This window comes from Anastrepha ludens, chromosome 6, assembly GCF_028408465.1.
Source record: "Anastrepha ludens isolate Willacy chromosome 6, idAnaLude1.1, whole genome shotgun sequence".
In the NCBI taxonomy this organism is placed as follows: domain Eukaryota; kingdom Metazoa; phylum Arthropoda; class Insecta; order Diptera; family Tephritidae; genus Anastrepha; species Anastrepha ludens.
Window position 1 is genome coordinate 125,360,032 of NC_071502.1, and position 21,147 is coordinate 125,381,178.

The 21,147-nt window shown below is 35.4% G+C and overlaps 3 protein-coding genes across 6 annotated transcripts; 2 read left to right on the plus strand and 1 right to left on the minus strand.

Moving 5' to 3' along the window:
• Positions 1 to 204: 204 nt before the first annotated feature.
• LOC128868443 (glucose-6-phosphate isomerase) lies at positions 205 to 6,586 on the plus strand. Its single transcript, XM_054110536.1, has 5 exons — positions 205 to 586; positions 4,513 to 5,095; positions 5,163 to 5,402; positions 5,464 to 5,995; positions 6,068 to 6,586. Exons 1-5 carry the CDS (start codon positions 453 to 455, stop codon positions 6,253 to 6,255), a joined length of 1,677 nt encoding a protein of 558 aa, XP_053966511.1. The 5' UTR covers positions 205 to 452; the 3' UTR covers positions 6,256 to 6,586.
• A 375-nt stretch (positions 6,587 to 6,961) lies between these two features.
• LOC128868442 (WD repeat-containing protein 43) lies at positions 6,962 to 9,665 on the minus strand. Its single transcript, XM_054110535.1, has 9 exons — positions 9,379 to 9,665; positions 9,192 to 9,305; positions 8,611 to 9,140; positions 8,065 to 8,553; positions 7,851 to 7,979; positions 7,633 to 7,782; positions 7,471 to 7,568; positions 7,148 to 7,411; positions 6,962 to 7,053 (listed from the first exon to the last, which is right to left on the minus strand). Exons 1-8 carry the CDS (start codon positions 9,586 to 9,588, stop codon positions 7,233 to 7,235), a joined length of 1,899 nt encoding a protein of 632 aa, XP_053966510.1. The 5' UTR covers positions 9,589 to 9,665; the 3' UTR covers positions 6,962 to 7,053; positions 7,148 to 7,232.
• Positions 9,666 to 15,104: 5,439 nt separating this feature from the next.
• LOC128868306 (KAT8 regulatory NSL complex subunit 3) lies at positions 15,105 to 21,089 on the plus strand. Of its 4 annotated transcripts, none has more exons than XM_054110237.1 (8): positions 15,105 to 15,152; positions 16,866 to 17,218; positions 17,294 to 17,820; positions 17,900 to 18,197; positions 18,269 to 18,416; positions 18,479 to 18,716; positions 19,085 to 19,891; positions 19,952 to 21,089. In XM_054110237.1, exons 2-8 carry the CDS (start codon positions 16,941 to 16,943, stop codon positions 20,890 to 20,892), a joined length of 3,237 nt encoding a protein of 1,078 aa, XP_053966212.1. In that variant the 5' UTR covers positions 15,105 to 15,152; positions 16,866 to 16,940; the 3' UTR covers positions 20,893 to 21,089. The 4 variants fall into 4 exon arrangements, with proteins under 4 accessions (XP_053966212.1, XP_053966209.1, XP_053966210.1 ...); XM_054110234.1 differs by lacking the exon at positions 15,105 to 15,152 and adding an exon at positions 15,159 to 15,576; XM_054110235.1 differs by lacking the exon at positions 15,105 to 15,152 and adding an exon at positions 16,208 to 16,337.
• The last annotated feature ends 58 nt before the right edge of the window (positions 21,090 to 21,147 follow it).

Below are 21,147 nucleotides of genomic sequence, written 5' to 3' on the forward strand. Positions count from 1 at the left end.
ATTGAAAGTAACTATAACAATTCAGGATCTAAAGCTATAATGGGTTAAAATCAAAATGAAGATAAGGAAGCTTCAATGTGCATCAAACAGTCTGGCACGCCTTATATTGTGACACTATGCTTAGTCGCTTTAAGTGAACAAAACTTAAACACTTATGCAAGATTTGTGTTCAAGACTTTAGTTTTTCATTCGACATTGACAAACCTGCGTAAAGAGAAATTGAATTTGTTTCGCCTATTGGTTTAGTCGTTATAAATTTTTCTGGTCATCCGTGCGAGAGTTGTTAAGTTGCAATAATTCAGCATTATCACTTAGTTTGTTTTATTAAATAAATAAATTGTCATCGTAGTCAGTTGTACTATTTGCTGCATAAATTACGTTTAGTACTTGCACGGAAAAATCGGCGGTTTTGCAAAAGTTTAGTCTCAAATAGTTACATTAATATTAGAAAAATGGCAGGACCACTTCCATTCCTTTTAGATGAACCGGCATATAAAAATTTGGAGCGATTTTATATGTCTACTGGCCAAAATATTAATATGACGGAACTCTTCGCTCAGGATCCGAATCGCTTTAAAAAGTATAGGTGAGTCGTCTTGGGATGTACATGTAGGTTGTAATTTGGCTGTGTAAAAAATTGGGTAGTAAAAAGTTTGTATAAGAACACAATTTTTGGATGTGTATATCCACATTTGTATGTATATAAATATATATGTTATCATACGTATATCTCATATTTATATATTACATACATATATAGGTTATCATACATACGTGTATCTCATGAAGGGTTGGCTTTCCATTACTCTCACGAAAGTTTTGTTTATAATATTTAAGTGCGTAGACATAATTTAAGAATTATTGCATACAAATGAAAGAAATATATGGGCCTTTTGATTTACATTATTTTTGTATAAATAGGCATTAAGAATAAATATGAATATTTAGCATTCAAAATGCTTAGTTGTGTATAAGTTTAAAAAAATTCCCTATTACCCGCGCTTATTTTACTTAAATACAAACACTAAAAAGGACAATATTCATTCATACATTCTTTTTGTTTGATATTTGATTTAAAGCGTTTTAAGAAATACCTTACATATTTTGTTATATGTATGTATATAAGTATACATATATATTTGGCGCTTGCAGCTTTTTTGCGTGCATCTTGATGGAAACATTTGTGGAACACGCCCCTCATATTTTATTAAAATTCTATTATTGCAATTGTTCTAAACGTTTGTAATACCATTCAAAATAAATGTGAGGGACTAATTGCCAAAAGGGATTGTAGTGAGAAATGAATAAAGCTAACCAAAAAAAAAAACCCCATTCAACCAAAAATCTTTTGACGAGAGCGCATTATATATATGTATAAGATTATTTTTATAAATTCATAATTTTACGCTTTTCCTGGCGTTTCTATAGAGAACATATGAGGTTAGGATTTTCAAATGCAGGGGGAAATTGCAAATGCGGGCCCTTTCCAATTATATCTAATTCATATCAATCGAATTACTCTCGAGTTCGGGCCCGAGGTAAAAAGTCCCCGATCAATCATTGTAGTAGTAATGGAAAGTTTAGACATAAAGTTTGAATGATGCATATGTACATACTCCAACGTCAACTACACAATTTCAATAACAAATCAAAGTCATTTATGTTTAAAAATGTGCAATCGTGGTCTTATAAATAAATTAAGCGTATCTGTACTTAAGAAATTTTCTCTGAACAAGGTGATTACAATATATACTTATCAGTTTCAACCGTTATTGCATCAACTGAATGATTCCCAAAAAAGCTATCTGCACTAAAATCTCCAATAATACATATATTGGATAGGAAATATTGTGTGCACATGTGTGCATGATATTACATACAGTGGAAAGCAAAATGTCCGGATGTTTTGCATTAAGAAAGAAAGGTAATGAAAACAATACAAATATAGGTATATTATTAAATATATGTATTTTTTTCATTTAATTGAATATTATTTTAAATCATAAAGCACAAAAATTCATATATTTGCTTCAAGAAAAATAGAAAAAATTAAAAAAACAACAATTCCATTACTCGGACACTTTTGCACTGATTGCGGGATTTGCTTAAAATCAATTAATATTGCCAATTCAATATTTCGTCCAAAGGCCTTTATTTTTAATTACGCTTTCAATACGTTTTGGCATACTCTCTACCAACTTTTGGATGATATCATGGTCAAGAGCTCGCCATTCATGCTGTATTCTCTCCAAAGCTCGTCAACATTTCTCGGAGGGTTTTCATATACTCCCAGCTTTCTCTTAACAATAGCCCATAAGTTTTCTATGGGATTCAGGTCTGGACTTTGTGCAGGCCATTCCATTGTCTTAAAAGATTGGTTTTGTAGCCAGGTGGAAACTATTTTAGCCGTGTGCTTCGGATCCCCGTCTTGTTGAAAAAAAACTTCTTCGGCCGGATAAGCACTCTCATCAACAAAATCTGGTAAACTTGTGTGGAGAATATTCAAATAATCCTCCTTCTTCATTATACCTTGGATTCTCACCAAAGGTCCAATGTTCCACCAGGTAAAACATCCCCACACCATAATACTGCCCCCACCATGTTTCATCGTTTCCTTCACATGGTGCTTTTGGATGCGGTCATGCGGCCTATGCCAATAGTATTCTTTTCCATCAGACTGGTATCTGTTAACTTTCGTTTCGTCGCTCCAAATAACCCGTTTCCAGTCATCTACCGTCCAATTTTTGTGGGAATTGCAGAAATGAAGGCGTCTTTTCACATTTCTATCGGAAAGGGCTGGCTTCTTCTTTTTCACACTGGCTACTAAACCAATTCTCTTTAATGCGCGTCTGGCCGTCCAGGAACTGACATCCTTGCCAATACTTTTTGCAGCATTTTTTGGTGTCTTGATGGCCTTATCATGTAGCAAACGCTCAATCTGCCGGGCATCACCATCAGAAAGCAGTCTTGGTCGACCACCTTGGTTATTATTGCAAGCTACATTACATCGTTTTTTTATGTCATTTACCGTAGATTTACTTAAATTTAACCTTTCAGCAATTTTACGGCATGAATTATTATTTTTCAACAAATTTATCACATTGTTTTCAATGTCTTTTGGCGTTTTCCTCATTTTTAAAGTTTTTTTGTTTTATTGAATTTAAAATCAAGTTAATCACTTCACAGGTCAAACAACAATGCAAAAATACAGGAGTAAAAGATTGACAACGAGCTAGCAACAAGCAAAAAAAATAACGGGACAAATACCGTTACATTTTAACAAAGCAATATCGTGATAATGTGTATAACACAAATCGGTGCAAAAGTGTCCGAGTAATGGAATTGTTGTTTTTTTAATTTTTTCTATTTTTCTTGAAGCAAATATATGCATTTTTGTACTTTATAATTTAAAATAATATTCAATTAAATGAAAAAAATACATATAATTAATAATATACCGATATTTGTATTGTTTTCATTACCTTTCTTTCTTAATGCAAAACATCCGGACAGTTTTGCTTTCCACTGTATATACATATTACTGTATATGTATCAGGTCATATAAATATTTGCAAAGCTGTGAAAAAGCACATTCATATACATACATTTATAACATTTGACCATACACATACTTTTGTATGGCAGTGAATGTATGTACGGGTATTCAAATCCATAAGAATATTTTAACAGCTTAATTTCTAATGAACGACTGAATGAATGTATCGCAGACCTTGCTATTGACCTACACAGGGTAAGTTATATACATACATATAACTATATATGCTGGCAGGTTATTTCTATCAATTAACTTTTGAATCTTAGATTGGATTGCCTATCACTAAATATTTAGCGTAAATATGTACGTGAGCAAATTTATATATGCATGAAATATTAATTTAATGGGAGACTGGTACCCCGGTGAGTTAAAGTTTCACGTGCTCAAACTGTGGCTTGTAGCGGCTTACTCAACTCAGTTAGTATATAGTTTCAAATTTTTCACAACTCAATACATTGGTTAAATGTGCATACATACATATGTACACACCATGGTAAAAAGCGATTTGAATGATGTGAAAGTAGTTCACCATATCTACGGCATCATACATATATACACAAATATATGTATTCATATGTATATAACTTGAATTTGTAACGAGCTGAAAGGTATCCTTAAATATATTCATATTGAATTAAATTTGAATTTTCGTAACAAATTAGAAATATAGTGTAGATAAATTCGAGACTATTCACATTTTTATGTACCATGAGTAAAAGCGTAAGATAACTTGTATACCTGGGGTATTCGGAGTGACAGTTATAGGCTGTTAATTTATCAACGAAAAAGTGTTAATTTTCACTTCAAAGTTAGCACCTATATATGTATGTACAAAAATAAAAATAAACCAAGAAGGTCGTTGAGTGTTCCATAATAATATATAAATTATAATATTAGATATAAGAGTTTACACCATTTCTATTTCGTACTATGATTTCGTATTTTTTCGTATTTAGCCTTCGCTTGAAAACTCCCAACGATGGCGAGATATTGATTGACTATTCAAAGAACCGCATTACAGAGGATGTGATGTCTCTGTTATTTGACTTAGCAAAAGTACGTAAAGTGGCTGAAGCGCGCGATGCCATGTTCTCTGGACAACCCATCAACATTACGGAAGGTCGTGCTGTACTCCATGTTGCACTTCGCAATCGCGGAAATGAAGCGATTCTTGTCGATTGCAATGACGTTATGCCGTTAGTGCGAGCGGAATTGTCTCATATGAAGGAATTCACCAATCAGGTCCTCTCAGGTGTATGGCGTGGCTGTACCGGAAAGCAAATAACCGATGTTGTTAACATTGGTATTGGTGGCTCCGATTTGGGACCATTAATGGTAACCGAAGCCCTCAAACCTTACTGCAAGGGTCTGCGCTCACATTTCGTTTCGAATATTGATGGAACACACTTGGCGGAAGTTCTGAAACGTGTTAATTATGAGACAACACTGTTTATTGTTGCCTCGAAAACATTCACAACTCAAGAGACGATAACTAATGCTACCTCCGCAAAGAACTGGCTGCTCGAGCAAGTGAAAGAGGTAAAGTTTCCTTCTGTAAAAAATATTATATATTCGCTAACTTTTATTTCTTCATTCTTCATGTTAGCCCGCCGCCGTTGCTAAACATTTTGTAGCGTTGTCTACGAACAAGGAGAAAGTTACTGCCTTTGGAATCGACAGTAAGAATATGTTTGGATTCTGGGATTGGGTTGGTGGGCGTTACTCACTTTGGTCAGCTATTGGCTTGTCTATCTGTCTGTCAATAGGCTTTGAAAACTTTGAGCAACTGCTTGAAGGAGGCTATTTTCTAGATAACCATTTTAGAACTGCGCCATTGGAACAAAATGTAAGTTTAGAAGTGTTAGTATAATTTTTGATAGTGACTGTAAATAAAAAATATTTTTAAGGCACCTGTTATACTAGCGCTTTTGGGTATTTGGTATTCAAACTTGCACAATGCTGAGACACATGCTCTACTTCCTTACGATCAATATTTGCATCGCTTCGCGGCCTATTTCCAGCAGGGTGATATGGAAAGTAATGGTAAATTTGTAACCAAGACGGATTCCAAGGTAGTCACTTACAAAACTGGCCCAATCGTTTGGGGAGAGCCAGGCACCAATGGTCAACATGCTTTCTATCAACTGATTCATCAAGGCACTAGGTTGATCCCTTGCGATTTCATTGCAGCAGCACAGTCACATAATCCAATATCTGGAGGAGTACATCATAAAATTCTTTTGGCTAATTTCTTGGCCCAGACGGAGGCGTTGATGCAAGGAAAAACTACAGCCCAGGCGCGTGTGGAACTCGAGAAGACTGGTTTGTCCGGTGAGAAATTGGAAGAGCTGCTGCCACATAAGACATTTGTTGGTAACAGGCCCACCAACTCAATTGTAGTGAAGAAAGTTACACCATTCACGTTGGGCGTACTTATTGGTAACTAATATAAAAATTAATAATTGCTAATACAACAATGAAATGCGACTATTTTTTTTTTTTGTTTTACAGCTTTATACGAACATAAAATCTTCACACAGGGCATAATCTGGGATATTAACTCCTTTGATCAATGGGGTGTTGAATTGGGTAAACAATTGGCCAAGGCAATTGAACCCGAATTAGCTACACCGAGTGAAGTAACCACACACGACTCATCCACTAATGGGCTTATTAGCTTCTTGAAAGCGAATTGGTAAACTTAATTTAATCGCTATATAAAATTTCCATTTGAACGTACTCCAGCGCGCCACGGCAAAATAAGACAACAGAAAGCATTTTAAAAAGCACAAAATAGAAAAAAATTACAAGAAAATCTAGACACAAGTATGAAGTAGGAATGTCGCTGGAGCGTAAGTTTTAGATATAATTTCCAGCAATTTGTTTAGTCACTATAAAAAACATTCAAACTGCAATCTTTATTTATTAGATTGTGATACAAATTGAATTTAGAATAGTTTTCAACTTTATTGAAGGCCAATTTGGAACCAATTTAGTGAGAAAATTAAAAATGTTGAAGACACAAAGTCAGCTGGCTGCCTCTTATTGAAGTTAAATCAAAGTTTTGTTATTAATATCTACTGATTGAGAGATTATCAGAAAAACATACAGGGTTCACTCAGAGTTTCCTGATAAAATTATTTAGTAATTGTTGTACGCTATATTACAAAACAAAAATTAAATTTGATGTTAGATGGTAGAATAATTGTATTTATTTTGGGTGGTAATTTGAATAAACATTTGCATTACCCAATAAAAAACCAGGTAAAATATCATTGAGTCATCCAAGTGGTATTGTCTAAATTGCCTAGAACCACATGAGTATTATTTTATGGGTCCGGTTTCCAAATTTACTATGGATATGAAATGTAAAATTGCAGAATTGTAGTAGCAACCATCTCTCGTCTGGAAATGGCAAACCACATAGTAAATTTCTTCCACGAAAAAAGTTCCGAATAAAACCCATCTTCCGCTCGGAGGTTCTTACCAACAATCTCCTGCACCCCATATGCCGCCAGGGGATATATAAATATAAACATAAATATTAAATATGATATTTCCACATATATATATAATATAAAGAACTATTACATTGGATTGTGGTAACACGTTTTTTTGTTTTTACTTATCAGTTAACATCTGCTAAATTGCTAAGAAATGTGAATGGATATAAGTTTTATGTATCCATTTCTTCTCCCTCGTCAGCATCACTGTCATCATCATTTTCATTCTCACTTTCATCGTTATCTTCACCATCTTGTTCCATATTTTCGACAGTGTCTTCAATATCTTCGTCCCATTCATCGTCAGGTGAGCTCTTTTCCCCTTCATCTTCCAGTTCGGGGTCAGATGAATCTATAAATCAATTGTTTATTACAAAGAAAATAAAGTAATGGTTACTATTTTTTCTATACCATTATCTTCGTACACTAAAACATTTGCACTGTTTAAGTTGTCTTCGTCAGTGTTGCGTTTTATTTGATTAATCAACAAATCCAGTCGCCCAGCAACTCTGTGAAGTGAACATTTCTATTAGTTAAACCTTCTACAATTTAGATTTAAAAAATCAAACAAACTTTGATAATTCTTTAAGGCAGTTCACACGATGCTCTATTATTCCGATACATGGACCGAATTTGTTTAGCAGATCTTCAGATCCTAAAGCCATTAGCTGGCTAGAGTGTGTTTGTACTAAAATTTTAAGCCAATCAACTGCATATTCGACACTGAAAATATTTATTATACGAATTCGCTATGATAGAATAACTCTTGAGTAATGTGAGCGATTACTTACTTCATACGTTTTTGCTGCATGAACTGCGTCAACTCATTGACTAATGGGCCCACGTATGGCACCGGTAGTTTATGAAGGGTTAACTGTATTGTTTTAGTGTCATGAGTGTGCAACACAGAGCGTAAAAGACTGAACAGATTATTGATAAATATTTAATAACTGTTGGATGATTGTTCGATGTTGAGATACTTTCAAATAATATTTTCATACTTACGTATTGTCTTTGCTGTGCAGAGCCTGCACCAATAGCTGTACTTTGCTCTGTGCTTGGGGCGCTACTCCACCGGGAAGTGCATTTAAGTTCAAATTTTGTAATCGTGACTCCATAGGCATTTCTACTGCCTTCATCTTTTTCTTTGAAACTGTTACAGCAGACTTGTAGTCTACTTTGGCTTCGTTGACAATTGGAGTGAGTGTCTTTAGTGCTCCCCCAGATTTGCCATCTTTTCTGGATAACTTTCCTTGTGTTAAGTATAGTAATTTTGGATCGGCACGTATTAGGACTTGCAGCTTTTCAGCGAAATTCGGTTTTAAACGTTCAAAAACTAAAAAGCTTGAGTTTCCATATCCAAAAATAAGTTCTTGGGGATGGGCGCTATGCCGTAAGGATACTGAAAAGGCTGGTATAGGGGCAATTACGGTGGCACTGTCCGATGCGATTTCTATAGTTAGTTTTGGCTTTATAGGTTTTTCTGCTTTTATGCTAAAATGAGAAACAAATGTAAATAAGGAACTATCAAAATTATGGTGAACAACTCACTTTTCTACAGCAATTAGGTACACATGTATTACACCACTGCGAGTTACACTCGCTACTCTCAAATTACGGTCATTATCCACATGAGAAGTGAGGCAGTGTGCGACGTCTTCCATAAGCAATGTGCACGTTGCACTTTTATTTCGACCTTTTTTGCCAATCTTCCATAGACATATTATACGTTCCATCCGTGATGTACTGAGAACATATTCGATACTCTCATCTAATTCCAAAGAACTCATCAAATTTATATCAGACGTATGTCCTGTAAATGTTTGCACCAGTTCTTGCGAAGCTGTTGAGAAAACTTTAATTTGACGTCCTCCAACCACCAAATTTTTTGATATTTTCGAATATACAATGCTATATGGTTTTTCTGTCCCCACTGACCACGATAATAGCTGCTTTTCATCAGCGACTGACCAAACTATTATCTGGCAATCTTCGCCACTACTATATAGGTGACCTTTACCATCTTGAGTCAGACAAGTTACTTTTCCACTATGCCCTTCGCCTTTTAAAGATCTTTCAATCTGTAAAAGTATATTCTTTTTAACACTGTTATACTAGAGATGGCTTATTACCTTGCCCAAAGCGTAGGAATAGAGAGAAATATTTCCGTTACTAGTACCTAATGCAAGGTAAATTGCTCCTTTATCTTTAGTAGAACCGGCATGCAACTTCCGAGCTTTCTTAAACTGTTGTGACAATAACAAAACAACAACGTATTTATATAAGACAAAGCCATAGTTATGATATAAAGTATATTACCTTTTTTTCGGTTGGTTCCCCGGATACAGAACCAGCAATGAACCACGTGCATGCAGTGCATGGTCCAGACAGTTGCAGATTTGGTGTATACTCCTGCTTTAGTTCGTTTGTATCTGTGTCCCATATACGAAGAATTCCTTGATCATTGATAAATGCAAATAACTTGGCATCGGGCGAAAAGCCTAACACGTGGTGTGACCCTAGCGCCATCGCGTCCGTTCTTTGAAAAACACAAAATTATACAAATAATTTGAGCTTCTTGCACTTGTTTTCATCAGTTGTTTTGTCAAAATTTTGAGCTGCCACTTAGAGAAAATTTCAAATATATGGGTGTTCACAATGGTGATGTGTTGATGTTGCATGGCAAAATAATAAAAGGTGAAGGTGAAGATTAAAGAAACTTTCTCTGTTCATGTTCTGCACTTTGGCTGCTTTAGATTTTACAATCATTTTTGTATACACAATTTTTTTGCCATGGCGTCATGGACAAAAGAAAGTATTTGTTCTTTTAGCATTTGGACGTATTGTTATAATTTTTGCTTTCACAATTTAACACGCGGCATTTCATTTTTATTCCTCTGTTTAATTTAAAAATAGCAAATCTTAAAATCTTAATTATCATTAAGTCATAGACGGAATATTCACGAATACAGATCTGTTTATTCGCTGTACTGACATCATAGGTGTTCAAAACAACGCGAAACATAAATGAGTGGTTTCCGGAAGGTGCCACTATCTATATTCTGTACAACGTGCTGTATTCTATCTTTCTTGCTTTGCTTGCAGATATATATTCATATTTGTAGTTTTAAGTTTGTTCGGATATACACTTCTTCTTCTTAATCGGCGTATCCATGCTGGATGTTCGCGATTACATACAAACGTCATTGTGATCTTAGTCGTACGGTTGTCAGGTCATATTATTAATAATGTCATTATATTTTTGTCTGTTTTTCACTGCTGCTGTTGGTTCGCCGATTGTTTTGAGGCCTGTCTACTCTTTGATGTTGTCTAGCCATGTCATTTTCTTCCTACCAATTCCTCTTTGTCCTTCAATTTTTCCTTGGATCAGCATACTTGTCACCTCTTGTTATGTGTCCGAAATAAGCGAATTTCCTCCTTTCTATGTCCTTAAGCATGTTCCTAGCGGTTTGCATTCTATTTAGCACTACGTCATTTCATATTTTGTCATTCCAGCTTATTTTCAACATTTTTCTGTAACACCACATTTCGAAAGATTCTAGTCGGTGTATGCTTACGGTTTTCAATGTCCAGGCCTCGCATCCATATAAGAGTGTTGACCATACATAACATTTTAAAAATCTTGTCTTTAACCCGATTGGTATGTCCCGGCGTGTCAGTATCTTTTTGATCTTTATGAAGGCCGCTCTAGCCATTTCTATTCTGCCTCTTATCTCCTGATCATGGTCCCATTGGTCATTCAGCCATATACCCAAATACCTGAAATGTTTACTCTTTCTATTGTTTTGCCACCTATGGTTAGTCTCGCATAGAAATAGTATCTGCTGCTTTTATTTACAATAATAAATTTGGCGTTGTCAATATTTATGTTTAGCCCGAAGTCTTTGCTGTGTTTTTCAACTTTGTTTACAATAGTTTGGAGATCCTGGAAATTGTTTGTTACTAACGTTGTATCGTCTGCATAGCGAATGTTATTTATATATATCCCATTAACTTTAATACTTAATTCTGCGTAATTTATTGCTTCTTCAAATATTTTTTCTGCGTACACATTAAATAATAGTGGCGATAGAATGCAACCTTGTCTCACTCCTCTGTAGATTTTTGTCTCTCTTGTGGTGCTGTCTCCGAATCTGATTTCTGCAGTCTGATTCCAATATAAGTTTTGTATACATTTGACGTCATATTTGTTTATGTCCAAATCTTTCATTACTTCAAATAGCTTGTTATGTTGTATTTTGTCAAAGGCTTTCTCTCGACTTGCATATACATATGTATGTATCTTGATTGGCGTCCTGTGATTTTTGTGTAAGCATTTGAAGACTAAATATTGCTTCTCTGGTCCCAAACCCTTTCTTAAAGCCAAATTGTGTTGTTCCTATAGCGGCCTCGCATTCCTGATAAATTCTGTTGTGAATGATTTTAAGAAAAAATTTTAGCGTTCATTAGACTTATTAGCCGATAATCCTCGCATTGTTTTGCACTGGTCTTTTTTGGTATCACAATAAACGTGGATTTTAACCATGAGCTTGGATAATTAGCAGTTTCATATATGCGGCCGCCGTAGCCAAATGAGTTGGTGCGTGATTACCATTCGGAATTCACAGAGAGAACGTTGGTTCGAATCTCGGTGAAACCAAAATTAATAAAAAACATTTTTCTAATAGCGGCCGCCTCTCGGCAGGCAATGGCAAACCTCCGAGTGTATTTCTGCCATGAAAAAGCTCGTCATAAAAATATCTGCCGTTCGGAGTCGGCTTGAAACTGTAGGTCCTTCCATTTGTGGAATAACATCAAGACGCACACCACAAATAGGGGGAGGAGCTCGGCCAAACACCCAAAAAGGGTGTATGCGCCAATCATATATATATATATATATATATATATATATACAGTGGCACAGTAAAGTCTACATACCCCATTGAAAAGCGAGGTTTGGAGATTTCTGTGAACATTGTAGCATTAGAATATATTCCTAACAAATCCAATCTAACAACAAAAAATAAATTTTAACAAAAAAATTTTAATCCAAAAATATTTATTAACAAAAACAAACAAAATTCATTTTCCAAACACAGAAAAGTCTGCATACTTTGTAAAAAGAATGTGTTTCACTTAAAAGGAAATAAAAAGACAACAGAATTAATACTTGGTGGGTCCGCCACGACTTTCTAGAACAGCATTTAATCTATTTTGAATGGAATTTACCAATACTTTTGTGTAATTATTCCAAATTAAATTCCACTCTTCAAGTAAAGCATTTTTGAGGTCCTGTTTATTTTTAATTGTCCTTTTCCTAATGCGATGATCCAATTCATCCCATAAATTCTCTATGGGGTTCAAATCCGGTGACTGGGGTGGGGAATGAAGTTGATGGGGCACATTATATAGTAGCCATTCTTTGACAACACCAGCGGTATGTTTTGGGTCGTTATCTTGCTGAAAGTACCAACCCGCCGTAAGACCCAGTTTACTCGCGGATTGCTTCAAATTATCTTTGAGAATGTCCAAATATACCATGCGATCCATATTAATATCAATAAATGTTAAATTACCCACTCCAGCCGCTGACATGCAGCCCCAAACCATTATGGAGCCTCCACCGTGCTTCACCGTAGGAAGCAAGTTTTTGGGCAATAATACTTCATTATTTCGACGCCATACTTTTTGTTTGCCATCATAGCCAAACAAGTTGAACTTGCTTTCGTCACTAAATAAAACATTAGCCCAAAAATCTTCGTATGCATCAATATATTCCTTAGCAAATTCTACTCGTTTCTCCATATTTATTTTGCTGATGAATGGCTTCTTTCGAGGCACACGGTTGTGGATTCCATTGCTTCTCAATAAATATCTCACCGTTTCTGGATGCACTGAAGCAATATCTTGATTTTTCAGGGTTTTTGCAATTTCTATTGCTGTTATTCTTGGATTTTCTTGCACGTCTAACAAAATTTTTCGCTTAGCACGAGGAGTCAGTTTAGGTGGGCGACCACTTCTTGGTTTGTTTTCTACACTATTAGTGTGATTATATTTCCGAATAATTGTTTGAATGCTTGATTTTGGATGTCCGACCAGTTCTCCAATCTCTCTTAAAGATTTTTTTCCTTATAATATTTCACAATTAGCTCACGTACTTTAACACAGATTTCTTTACCCATTTTGGTTAAATTAACACAGCTACAATATTAATATCGAAGAACTAAACTTCTTTCTAACTAACGGTATCTAGTAAAAACGCCTGAAGTGATTGGTAGCACTGTTTGAGTACAGAACTGCATTTTGTGTACTCCACTACAAAGCCGTATGCAGACTTTTCTGTGTTTGGAAAATGAATTTTGTTTGTTTTTGTTAATCAATATTTTTGGATAAAAATTTTTTTGTTAAAATTTATTGTTTGTTGTTAGATTGGATTTGTTTGGAATATATTCTAATGCTACAATGTTCACAGAAATCTCCAAACCTCGCTTTTCAATGGGGTATGTAGACTTTACTGTGCCACTGTATATTTATATATGGTTAAACACTTTCCAGAGAACGTTAATGATACATTAATGATACATTAACGTTCTCTGCACTTTCATTAGGGTTGGCATTCCACTGTCATTTATAAATTTGAGAATATCAGCTGGGATTTCGTCACAGCCTGTTGCTTTTTTTGGTTTTGATAATTTTATCGCATATTTTATTTCAGACATAGTTATTCTAAGTAGTGGATCATCTGTTGAGTCGTTTGTGCTGATATTTACATCTCTTGAATCGTCTTTGAATAATTCATGGACATATTGTACCCAAATATTGCGTTTTTCGTTTTCGTCGTTTATAACTTTGTCGTTTGTATCGTATAATGTATTAATTGCATTGTATCTTCTCAGGTTGCATATTTCCTTTAGTTTTCTGTGTAAATTAAAACTATCAGGTAACTTTTCCGATCGCTCTATATCCTCACATTGTCTGCCCATCCATTGGTTTATTAATTGCATTGTATCTTCTCAGGTTGCATATTTCCTTTAGTTTTCTGTGTAAATTAAAACTATCAGGTAACTTTTCTGATCGCTCTATATCCTCACATTGTCTGCCCATCCATTGGTTTCTTGCGTTTCTTATTTTGTCTCTGATTTCCTTGTTTCTACGTTTATATTCGTCAATGTTTATGTTCCGCTATTTCCTTCTCTCATTCATCAAGTTCAGAATTTCATCATTCATCCATTTTTCTTTTGGTACATTAATTTTTGTTCCTTTGTTGTATGCGTAAACGTCGTTTACGGATTTCACCCAGCTGTTTATTATTAGCAGCCAATTGCGCAATTAAGTTAGCTATTCCTTCTCCATATTGTTTCTTCATATCGTTAATAATAACACAGGCCAACAACCAAAAAACTTGTTCGATAATTTTAACTAATTACTTTGTAATTTGGTGTCCTGATTACGAAAAAAATTATTAAAAAGTTATATCACCCATCAATTTTTCACATTTTACAATTAAGTAAAAATAACGTTTATCTACCAAAATGTATCGGATATATTTTACAGTCCTGCGAGGTACAGTTTTCTTGGTAGTGTAGTACTTTGTGATGCCGTTGTGGAAAATTAAAAAAAAACTTTACCTTGCTCAAAAAAAATTGTAAATATGGCCAAAATCTGCATTTTTTGACTATTTAACCTCAAATTGCCAAAAATCCTGACGTGCTGGAGCATTTTCAAGGTCATATTCGTTTTCAGCATAAAAAAACCTTCAAGAAACACCCATAGCCGTTTTAGAAGCTGTAAAAAAGCGAGATTTTGCAGGCCTGTGTAATTAAACAATCCAAAACCAAACACCGAACTACTCCACCAAAATAATTTCTATGAAGAAAAACCTTTTACAACAGTATTGACAGCTGATTGTCAATTTTGCAGGTAATTTGCCATATGTGAACGAGTAGATTAATTGGTAATTAATGCATATGTGAACGTACTATAGCCAATAAATTTTTTTTTCTAGATATGGCATCACGTGAAAATTCACCATGCATAATCAACATCAGTTAATGGTGGAATAATTCGTAGAGCGGCAAGTGTTCTGGAACTATGTTAGTAAATTGAGCAAATACAAATTATTTTTATTGTTGATTTAAGTTCATGCATTGGAACGGTATCGAAACCAATATCTAAGACTGCATGTAAAGGCAGTTAGAAATATGCAATATTTTTGCAAGTACTGGTTTCTTTGAGTTCTACGACATTGCGTGTTGAGTTGTATTAGTTGTCAAAATTATTTGTGGCCGATCAGCAAACGTTGGCGACAGCAGGCAAATTGCAAACGTTTTGCAGTGTTTATCAATATAGTTTATTATAATATTGTGCTAATTGTCAAAGCGGTGTAAGGACTGCAAAGCTGAAAAGCTATTGCTGGTGATGGCTTCATATATGAAATTGTTTGAAGACTTTTTGCAGCGCAAAGAATGTGATGGCAGTCGCACAGCACTTGCTGCGTCTGAAGACGAAGATGTAGAGGTAAACAATGATTGAAATTGTTTAATGCTTAAAAAGTTCTATTACAAATAACATAAAAGATTGCTACATAAATAAAATTATTCTTTTGGATTCATTAAATGTATATTTTGTTTATGGAATCACTACAAAGTAGTGGTGAAATTACCTGTAATCTATTACAAACCAGAAAAAGAAAAAAATTAATAACAGTGTTACCATATATAATCGTAAAATGAAAAAGTTCATAGATAATTTTAATATGTACAAAATATACAAACTACCTTTAATTACTTATCAGTTTTATGTTAGTTAAGAGCAATTAAATTTAGATTAAGTGCGAATGGCGACTTCTCATATCGGAAAAAACTGAATTGAAATGTTTCCTTGTTTGTTTTGTATTGGAAAATAGCCTAACGTGAGACCTGTCAAAATCGCGAAAAATAAAATAACTGTTTTGGGAAGACGCCACCTTCAGTATTCAATTGACCTTGATGTGCCTACTATATAGTTAAAGGAAAAATCAATGTTCTATTCAAATATGAGCTTGAGCTCAACTACTAAAGAAAATGAAATCATTGGAAATAATCTAGGGCGCAACACGTTACCTATTGCATAACTGTTGCGATTGTACTAAGGTTTGATTGTGGTTTGGAAAATATGTCTTAATTCAAATTTTTTAATTTTTCAAAACGTAAATATATGGCAGCTTTACTACCGACGCCATGTTGCAAAAAAAGGAGAGGGAAAAGAAATTAAAATTTATCAATAAGACTGTCGTAAAAGTGAGAAGTTTAAAATGTTTAAAATTTATAGTATATAATTGTGTATAATAATTTTGGAGTACATGGTTAATCACTAGGAGATTGGTTTTGTGTAAAATTATCCCTAGAATATAATGATGACAAAAAATAAAAAAGGAAATACTAGAGTACAAATGCTAAAATACATGAAGAATATATAGTGTAAAATTAAATCGTCGAAAAGTTACAGGCATAAGCAATAGTGGCAAACTACATTGCAAAAGGTGTGCCGGTCCGGCCGAGAGGATCAGTTCTAGCACTGGCAGCAGCGCCGGCAATGAAAAGAGTAAATTAATATTTTTACTCACATAATTCTTTAGTGAAACATAGATTTTAATTGCCGAGCGTAAATTCTGGACTTAATACTTTACTGGTTTAAAAAATATTGAAACTCCCATGAAAATGTTGTCAGTTAAAATAAATATTACCTAATGATGTGTTAGACATTAATGAAAAAAAGAATCAATATCGTTTTCTTTTATTCCCACTTCCATATTTAATTATTTTCAGCAACCGAATACCAATCCTGAGTCAATTAGTGGAACTATTAATGCTATCAGTAGCGGTGGTGGTGGCGACAATAAAATGGAGCATAGTTATACGCGAGACAACACTCGGGCTATAGGAAGCGTTAGCACCGGTTTGTCACCGGCTAGGAAAATTCTAGTTCGACGTACTCCACAGTGCCCTTCCTGCCATACCCATCCACTTGAAGAGCATGATTTTGATGACTGCAATCAGGCAAATGTGCCTTCGTACAATGAAATCGGAGCTAAAGAAGCCATGAATGAGTGCTCTCGTATTGCCAAATACGTTAAGAACAATAATCCTGACGATGATGACTGGGAATTACATGTTAATCAGTATGTATCATAAGCAATATTCTAAAAAATTATAAATTTAACATCTCTATAAATATGTTTATATAAATATTCTAGAATTGGATGGAGTAACATGCAAAAGACCCTTTTTAGTAAAGTTGCAAATATTTTGGACAATGATCAGTTAGGACGTCTGGCGAATGTCAACCGACAAAACGAGCCAATGCAACGTCGTGTTGTAGTCGATAAGTCAGCTAGTCGTATGCGTAGGGCTCTAGCATATGTCGCTTGGGACTCACGTCTCACACAATGGTTGCATTGTCTGCTAATGGATTCTTTGCCATCGACTTACATGGCCTCATATTTAGATATTTTACAAACTTTAAAATCAAAACTACCAAACCTGATGGATAAAATGCTATTTGGACGGCCACTAAATGTGAGCCAGGAGCTCTTGGCCCCGGTAATGAAGAATAAATGGGAGCCCATTGTTAATACGAAAGTGCGCAAACTAACACAGAATGCAGTTATTGTTGCTTTGCCCTCTGTACCTACCAGTGGTCCAATACCAAATAGGCTTCAAAAATGGTATCATCAATTGGCAAGCATAACGCAGATTGTACAAGTAACACTTCCTTCAAATGGTAAGCCCACGCCCTCATTTATTGACTTATATGTATATGTACTCATATGAGTTGTTAATTTATTTTTATAAATATACAGTAAGCCATATAACTCGGCAGCCATTAGAGCAAGTTGCCGAACAAATAGTCTCACTTACAAGGGTAAAAATACAGGAGCTTCGGAATGAGAACTCCCAACGTAGCATCATATTGATAGGTTTTAATGCAGGTGCTGGTCTAGCTTTGCAAGTGGCTGTATCAGAAAATGTAGCATGCGTGGTGTGTATGGGATTCGCATACAATACATTTAACGGAGTGCGTGGTACTCCAGATGACCGAATATTGGACATAAAAATTCCAATTCTTTTTGTGATTGGTCAAAACTCGGCGAAAACCAGGTGTGAAATAATTGTTTTTAGTCAATATTTGAGGTGTAATCCAAACATTACAAATGAATTTTTAATTATAGCACGGAAGAAATTGAGTCACTACGTGAAAAAATGCAGTCGGAAACTTCTTTGGTGGTGGTGGGGAGCGCTGACGACGTTTTACGTGTTCCTAAAAGTCGTCGCAAATTAGATAATGTTACGCAGTCTATGGTGGACGCTATGGTTGTGGTACGTATCCTTAGTTATTCATTTATTTTAAAATTTATAAGGAAAATAAATTCGTAATTCAGGATGAACTTTATGAGTTTATTAAAAAAATGCTAACAAATCCGCCTGGACCACGTGTGCCTACCACAATTACAAGTTTAGTACACACTAAGCAGGGACGAAATGCAATGGGTAATATCTCCAGTGGAAGTAGTGCTGAAGGGAACACCAAGGTTGGAGTTATACAACGCAAGCGTAAGAATGACGCTTTGAGCTCTGACCAAGATCAGACGCCGACGAAAAGCAAATGTGTTCAATCAAGTATGTTATTTGAATGCACATATTTCATAAATCTCATATCTCCCATTTTATGTTTTTGGGGACTCTCCTATTTTTTAATCGTAGTTAGAAGATCTTAAGTTATTCAAGGCAATTTTAATACTTATTAATAAATTAAATTTTTCATGTACTAATCAACATCAAAATGTGAAATTAACTCGAAATTACCGTATACTTTCAAATCCCATCCTTATCCAAGACAAACCAAGAAAAGTAAAAATCCCCGACCCGTTGCAAGTGAAGCGGAAGGGTAAAAACTCATGTTCATATCATTAATTTAATGCCTGGTTTAAGTATAAAGGAGTTCATCCCTAATACACCTACATTTTCTTTTAATTATTGTTTTATAGTGGGTCGTCCGCGCACACGACCCTTGAATGTGCCGAGCTCTGCGCCAGCCAAGGTTACGCAGGCGACATTGAAGGTTGGCTCTACAAAGGCAACTCAACAACAACAAAAGAAGTCGCAGATATCACCTAGCTCTTCTATCACTAACGATGATCTCAACATGGCCATACAATCGATATTGGGCGATTCAAATGAAGAGGATGGTTCGATACTTAATTCTAGTACAGAATCTTCCCAACGAGCACAGAAACTTGTGACGAACTATGAAATTGTTGCACCATCAAAGTCGACTCCAATAAAAACAGCATTATTAAACCCTCTGCAAAAGCAGGTGCTCCCAGCTGGTGCTAAAATAAAGATGATACCATCAAATCAATTTGTACAACTCAAACCGCCGCTGCAATCACAATCGAAAATCTATACAATTAAGACCGCGTCAATGCAGCAGAACACCGCTTCCGGAAGTACATCTATAGGGAGCATTGTTTCAACATCGCCAAACTGCAACACTGCAGGACAGCATCAACAGCAGATCTTTACTCTTAAGTCTCCGAATGGTCAAACGACTCAGTTTGTAACAGCCGCACCCCCTGGACAAGGCCAACAAAAATACACGGTTGTGAAAAATACAAGTGGTGGCACCACACTTCAACTGGCCGGTGTAAAGACAACGGCTACGACGAGCGTCTCAGGCGTATCGACTTCAAATGTGGACTTATCAAATATCATAGATATGCCAATTGTGTTCGCTGATAATGATGGCAATCTCTCTGATTCTGTAGCTGTATCAGCTGTAACTACCAAACCAGGTACGCTTCGTATAAACATTTTCTTAACTTTATTTATATCGGCTACTAAACTTTTTTCAGCTAATACCTCCGGTGTTGGCCAACTGATTATAAGTCAAAAAATTATGAAAGAGGCCAATGCTTCTGCATCTAATACCACCGGTATTATGTCTACATCTCCCAAGACTGGGGGTGGTACATACATAATCAATAAGACTACCGGTAGCCCAGTTTTACAACATACAAATCAAACCGCAAATAAACAAAATAAAGTAGTTTTCATCAATCGCAATACAATGAAACCATGCCCGAATATCATATCTCGATCAAATGTTGCACAACAATTGCCGAAATATACCAAAGTTGTTGTTACCAATCCGAAAACATCTGCAACAACACTTGTGCCACGTCCAGCAACGCACCTATCATCAGCTACGTCCAGTGGTAGCAGCGTTAATACACCAATTGTTTCTTCGGTAAAACAAGTAAATTTGCAGGCACTAAAGTCTCCAGTGAGCATTGGTGCTCGTCAGACATCAGGCATATTGAACGTTTCTACAAAGTCTCTACCACAAGTGCAAATTATTAGCACAACTGCCGGTGGAGCGGCTATTACGCCAACTGTGGGCAATAATACTAATACGGGCCCTTCGACAGTAATAAGTGGTGGCAGCGGTGTACTAGCAGATCGACCCCATATTCGAAATATTGTTGTAAAACCTGGTGGCTTGAAGCAAATCCCACCTCAATTGAAGACGCAGCTACTCAATCGCAACTTGACGGTACGCAAGTTGGTGAATATTGTACCGGCCACAAAGGCAGTCGGTGCTTCCTCAACTTCACCTGGTGTAACAATAGTAGCGCAAACCACCGCTGTATCACAGGATTCCATTAATAGTGGAGTCACTAGTACATCAACGTCTATTCAAACCTCGCCAAAGGTGATCACTTTAAATCCGATCAATCCCTCGGTTCCCATAGGAAGCACTGCATCTGCCAATAGCAATAGCGCTGCTGATTGATTCTTATCTTTGGCTTTCTCACCATAACCCTACGTTAGCGTTTAACTTCATAGTTCAACTTACCTTTTGTAGCATAACAAAAATATTAGTTTAAAAAATATTATTTTTCATTCCACCATACTTATGTATATAATTTGGTAGTTCAACTACTTCATACATATTCATACTCCTAAAAATAAATTTTTAAAGAAATTTTACTATCTTTGGGGTTTTAATAAGACAGATACTGAATTATACAAAGGTACATAAAAAATT

What these genes read in the sequence shown, in the direction of transcription:
- LOC128868443 (XM_054110536.1), top strand. Translation starts at nt 453, where the DNA reads ATGGCAGGACCACTTCCATTCCTTTTAGATGAACCGGCATATAAAAAT. An exon ending in AATCGCTTTAAAAAGTATAG is followed by an intron (nt 587 to 4,512) that starts GTGAGTCGTCTT and finishes TTTCGTATTTAG; the next exon opens with CCTTCGCTTGAAAACTCCCA. An exon ending in TGCTCGAGCAAGTGAAAGAG is followed by an intron (nt 5,096 to 5,162) that starts GTAAAGTTTCCT and finishes TCTTCATGTTAG; the next exon opens with CCCGCCGCCGTTGCTAAACA.
- LOC128868442 (XM_054110535.1), bottom strand. Translation starts at nt 9,588, where the DNA reads ATGGCGCTAGGGTCACACCACGTGTTAGGCTTTTCGCCCGATGCCAAG. An exon ending in ATTCCTACGCTTTGGGCAAG is followed by an intron (nt 9,141 to 9,191) that starts GTAATAAGCCAT and finishes ATACTTTTACAG; the next exon opens with ATTGAAAGATCTTTAAAAGG. An exon ending in ATGCAGCAAAAACGTATGAA is followed by an intron (nt 7,783 to 7,850) that starts GTAAGTAATCGC and finishes AAATATTTTCAG; the next exon opens with TGTCGAATATGCAGTTGATT.
- LOC128868306 (XM_054110234.1), top strand. Translation starts at nt 15,478, where the DNA reads ATGGCTTCATATATGAAATTGTTTGAAGACTTTTTGCAGCGCAAAGAA. An exon ending in CTGAAGACGAAGATGTAGAG is followed by an intron (nt 15,577 to 16,865) that starts GTAAACAATGAT and finishes AATTATTTTCAG; the next exon opens with CAACCGAATACCAATCCTGA. An exon ending in AGCTGTAACTACCAAACCAG is followed by an intron (nt 19,892 to 19,951) that starts GTACGCTTCGTA and finishes AACTTTTTTCAG; the next exon opens with CTAATACCTCCGGTGTTGGC.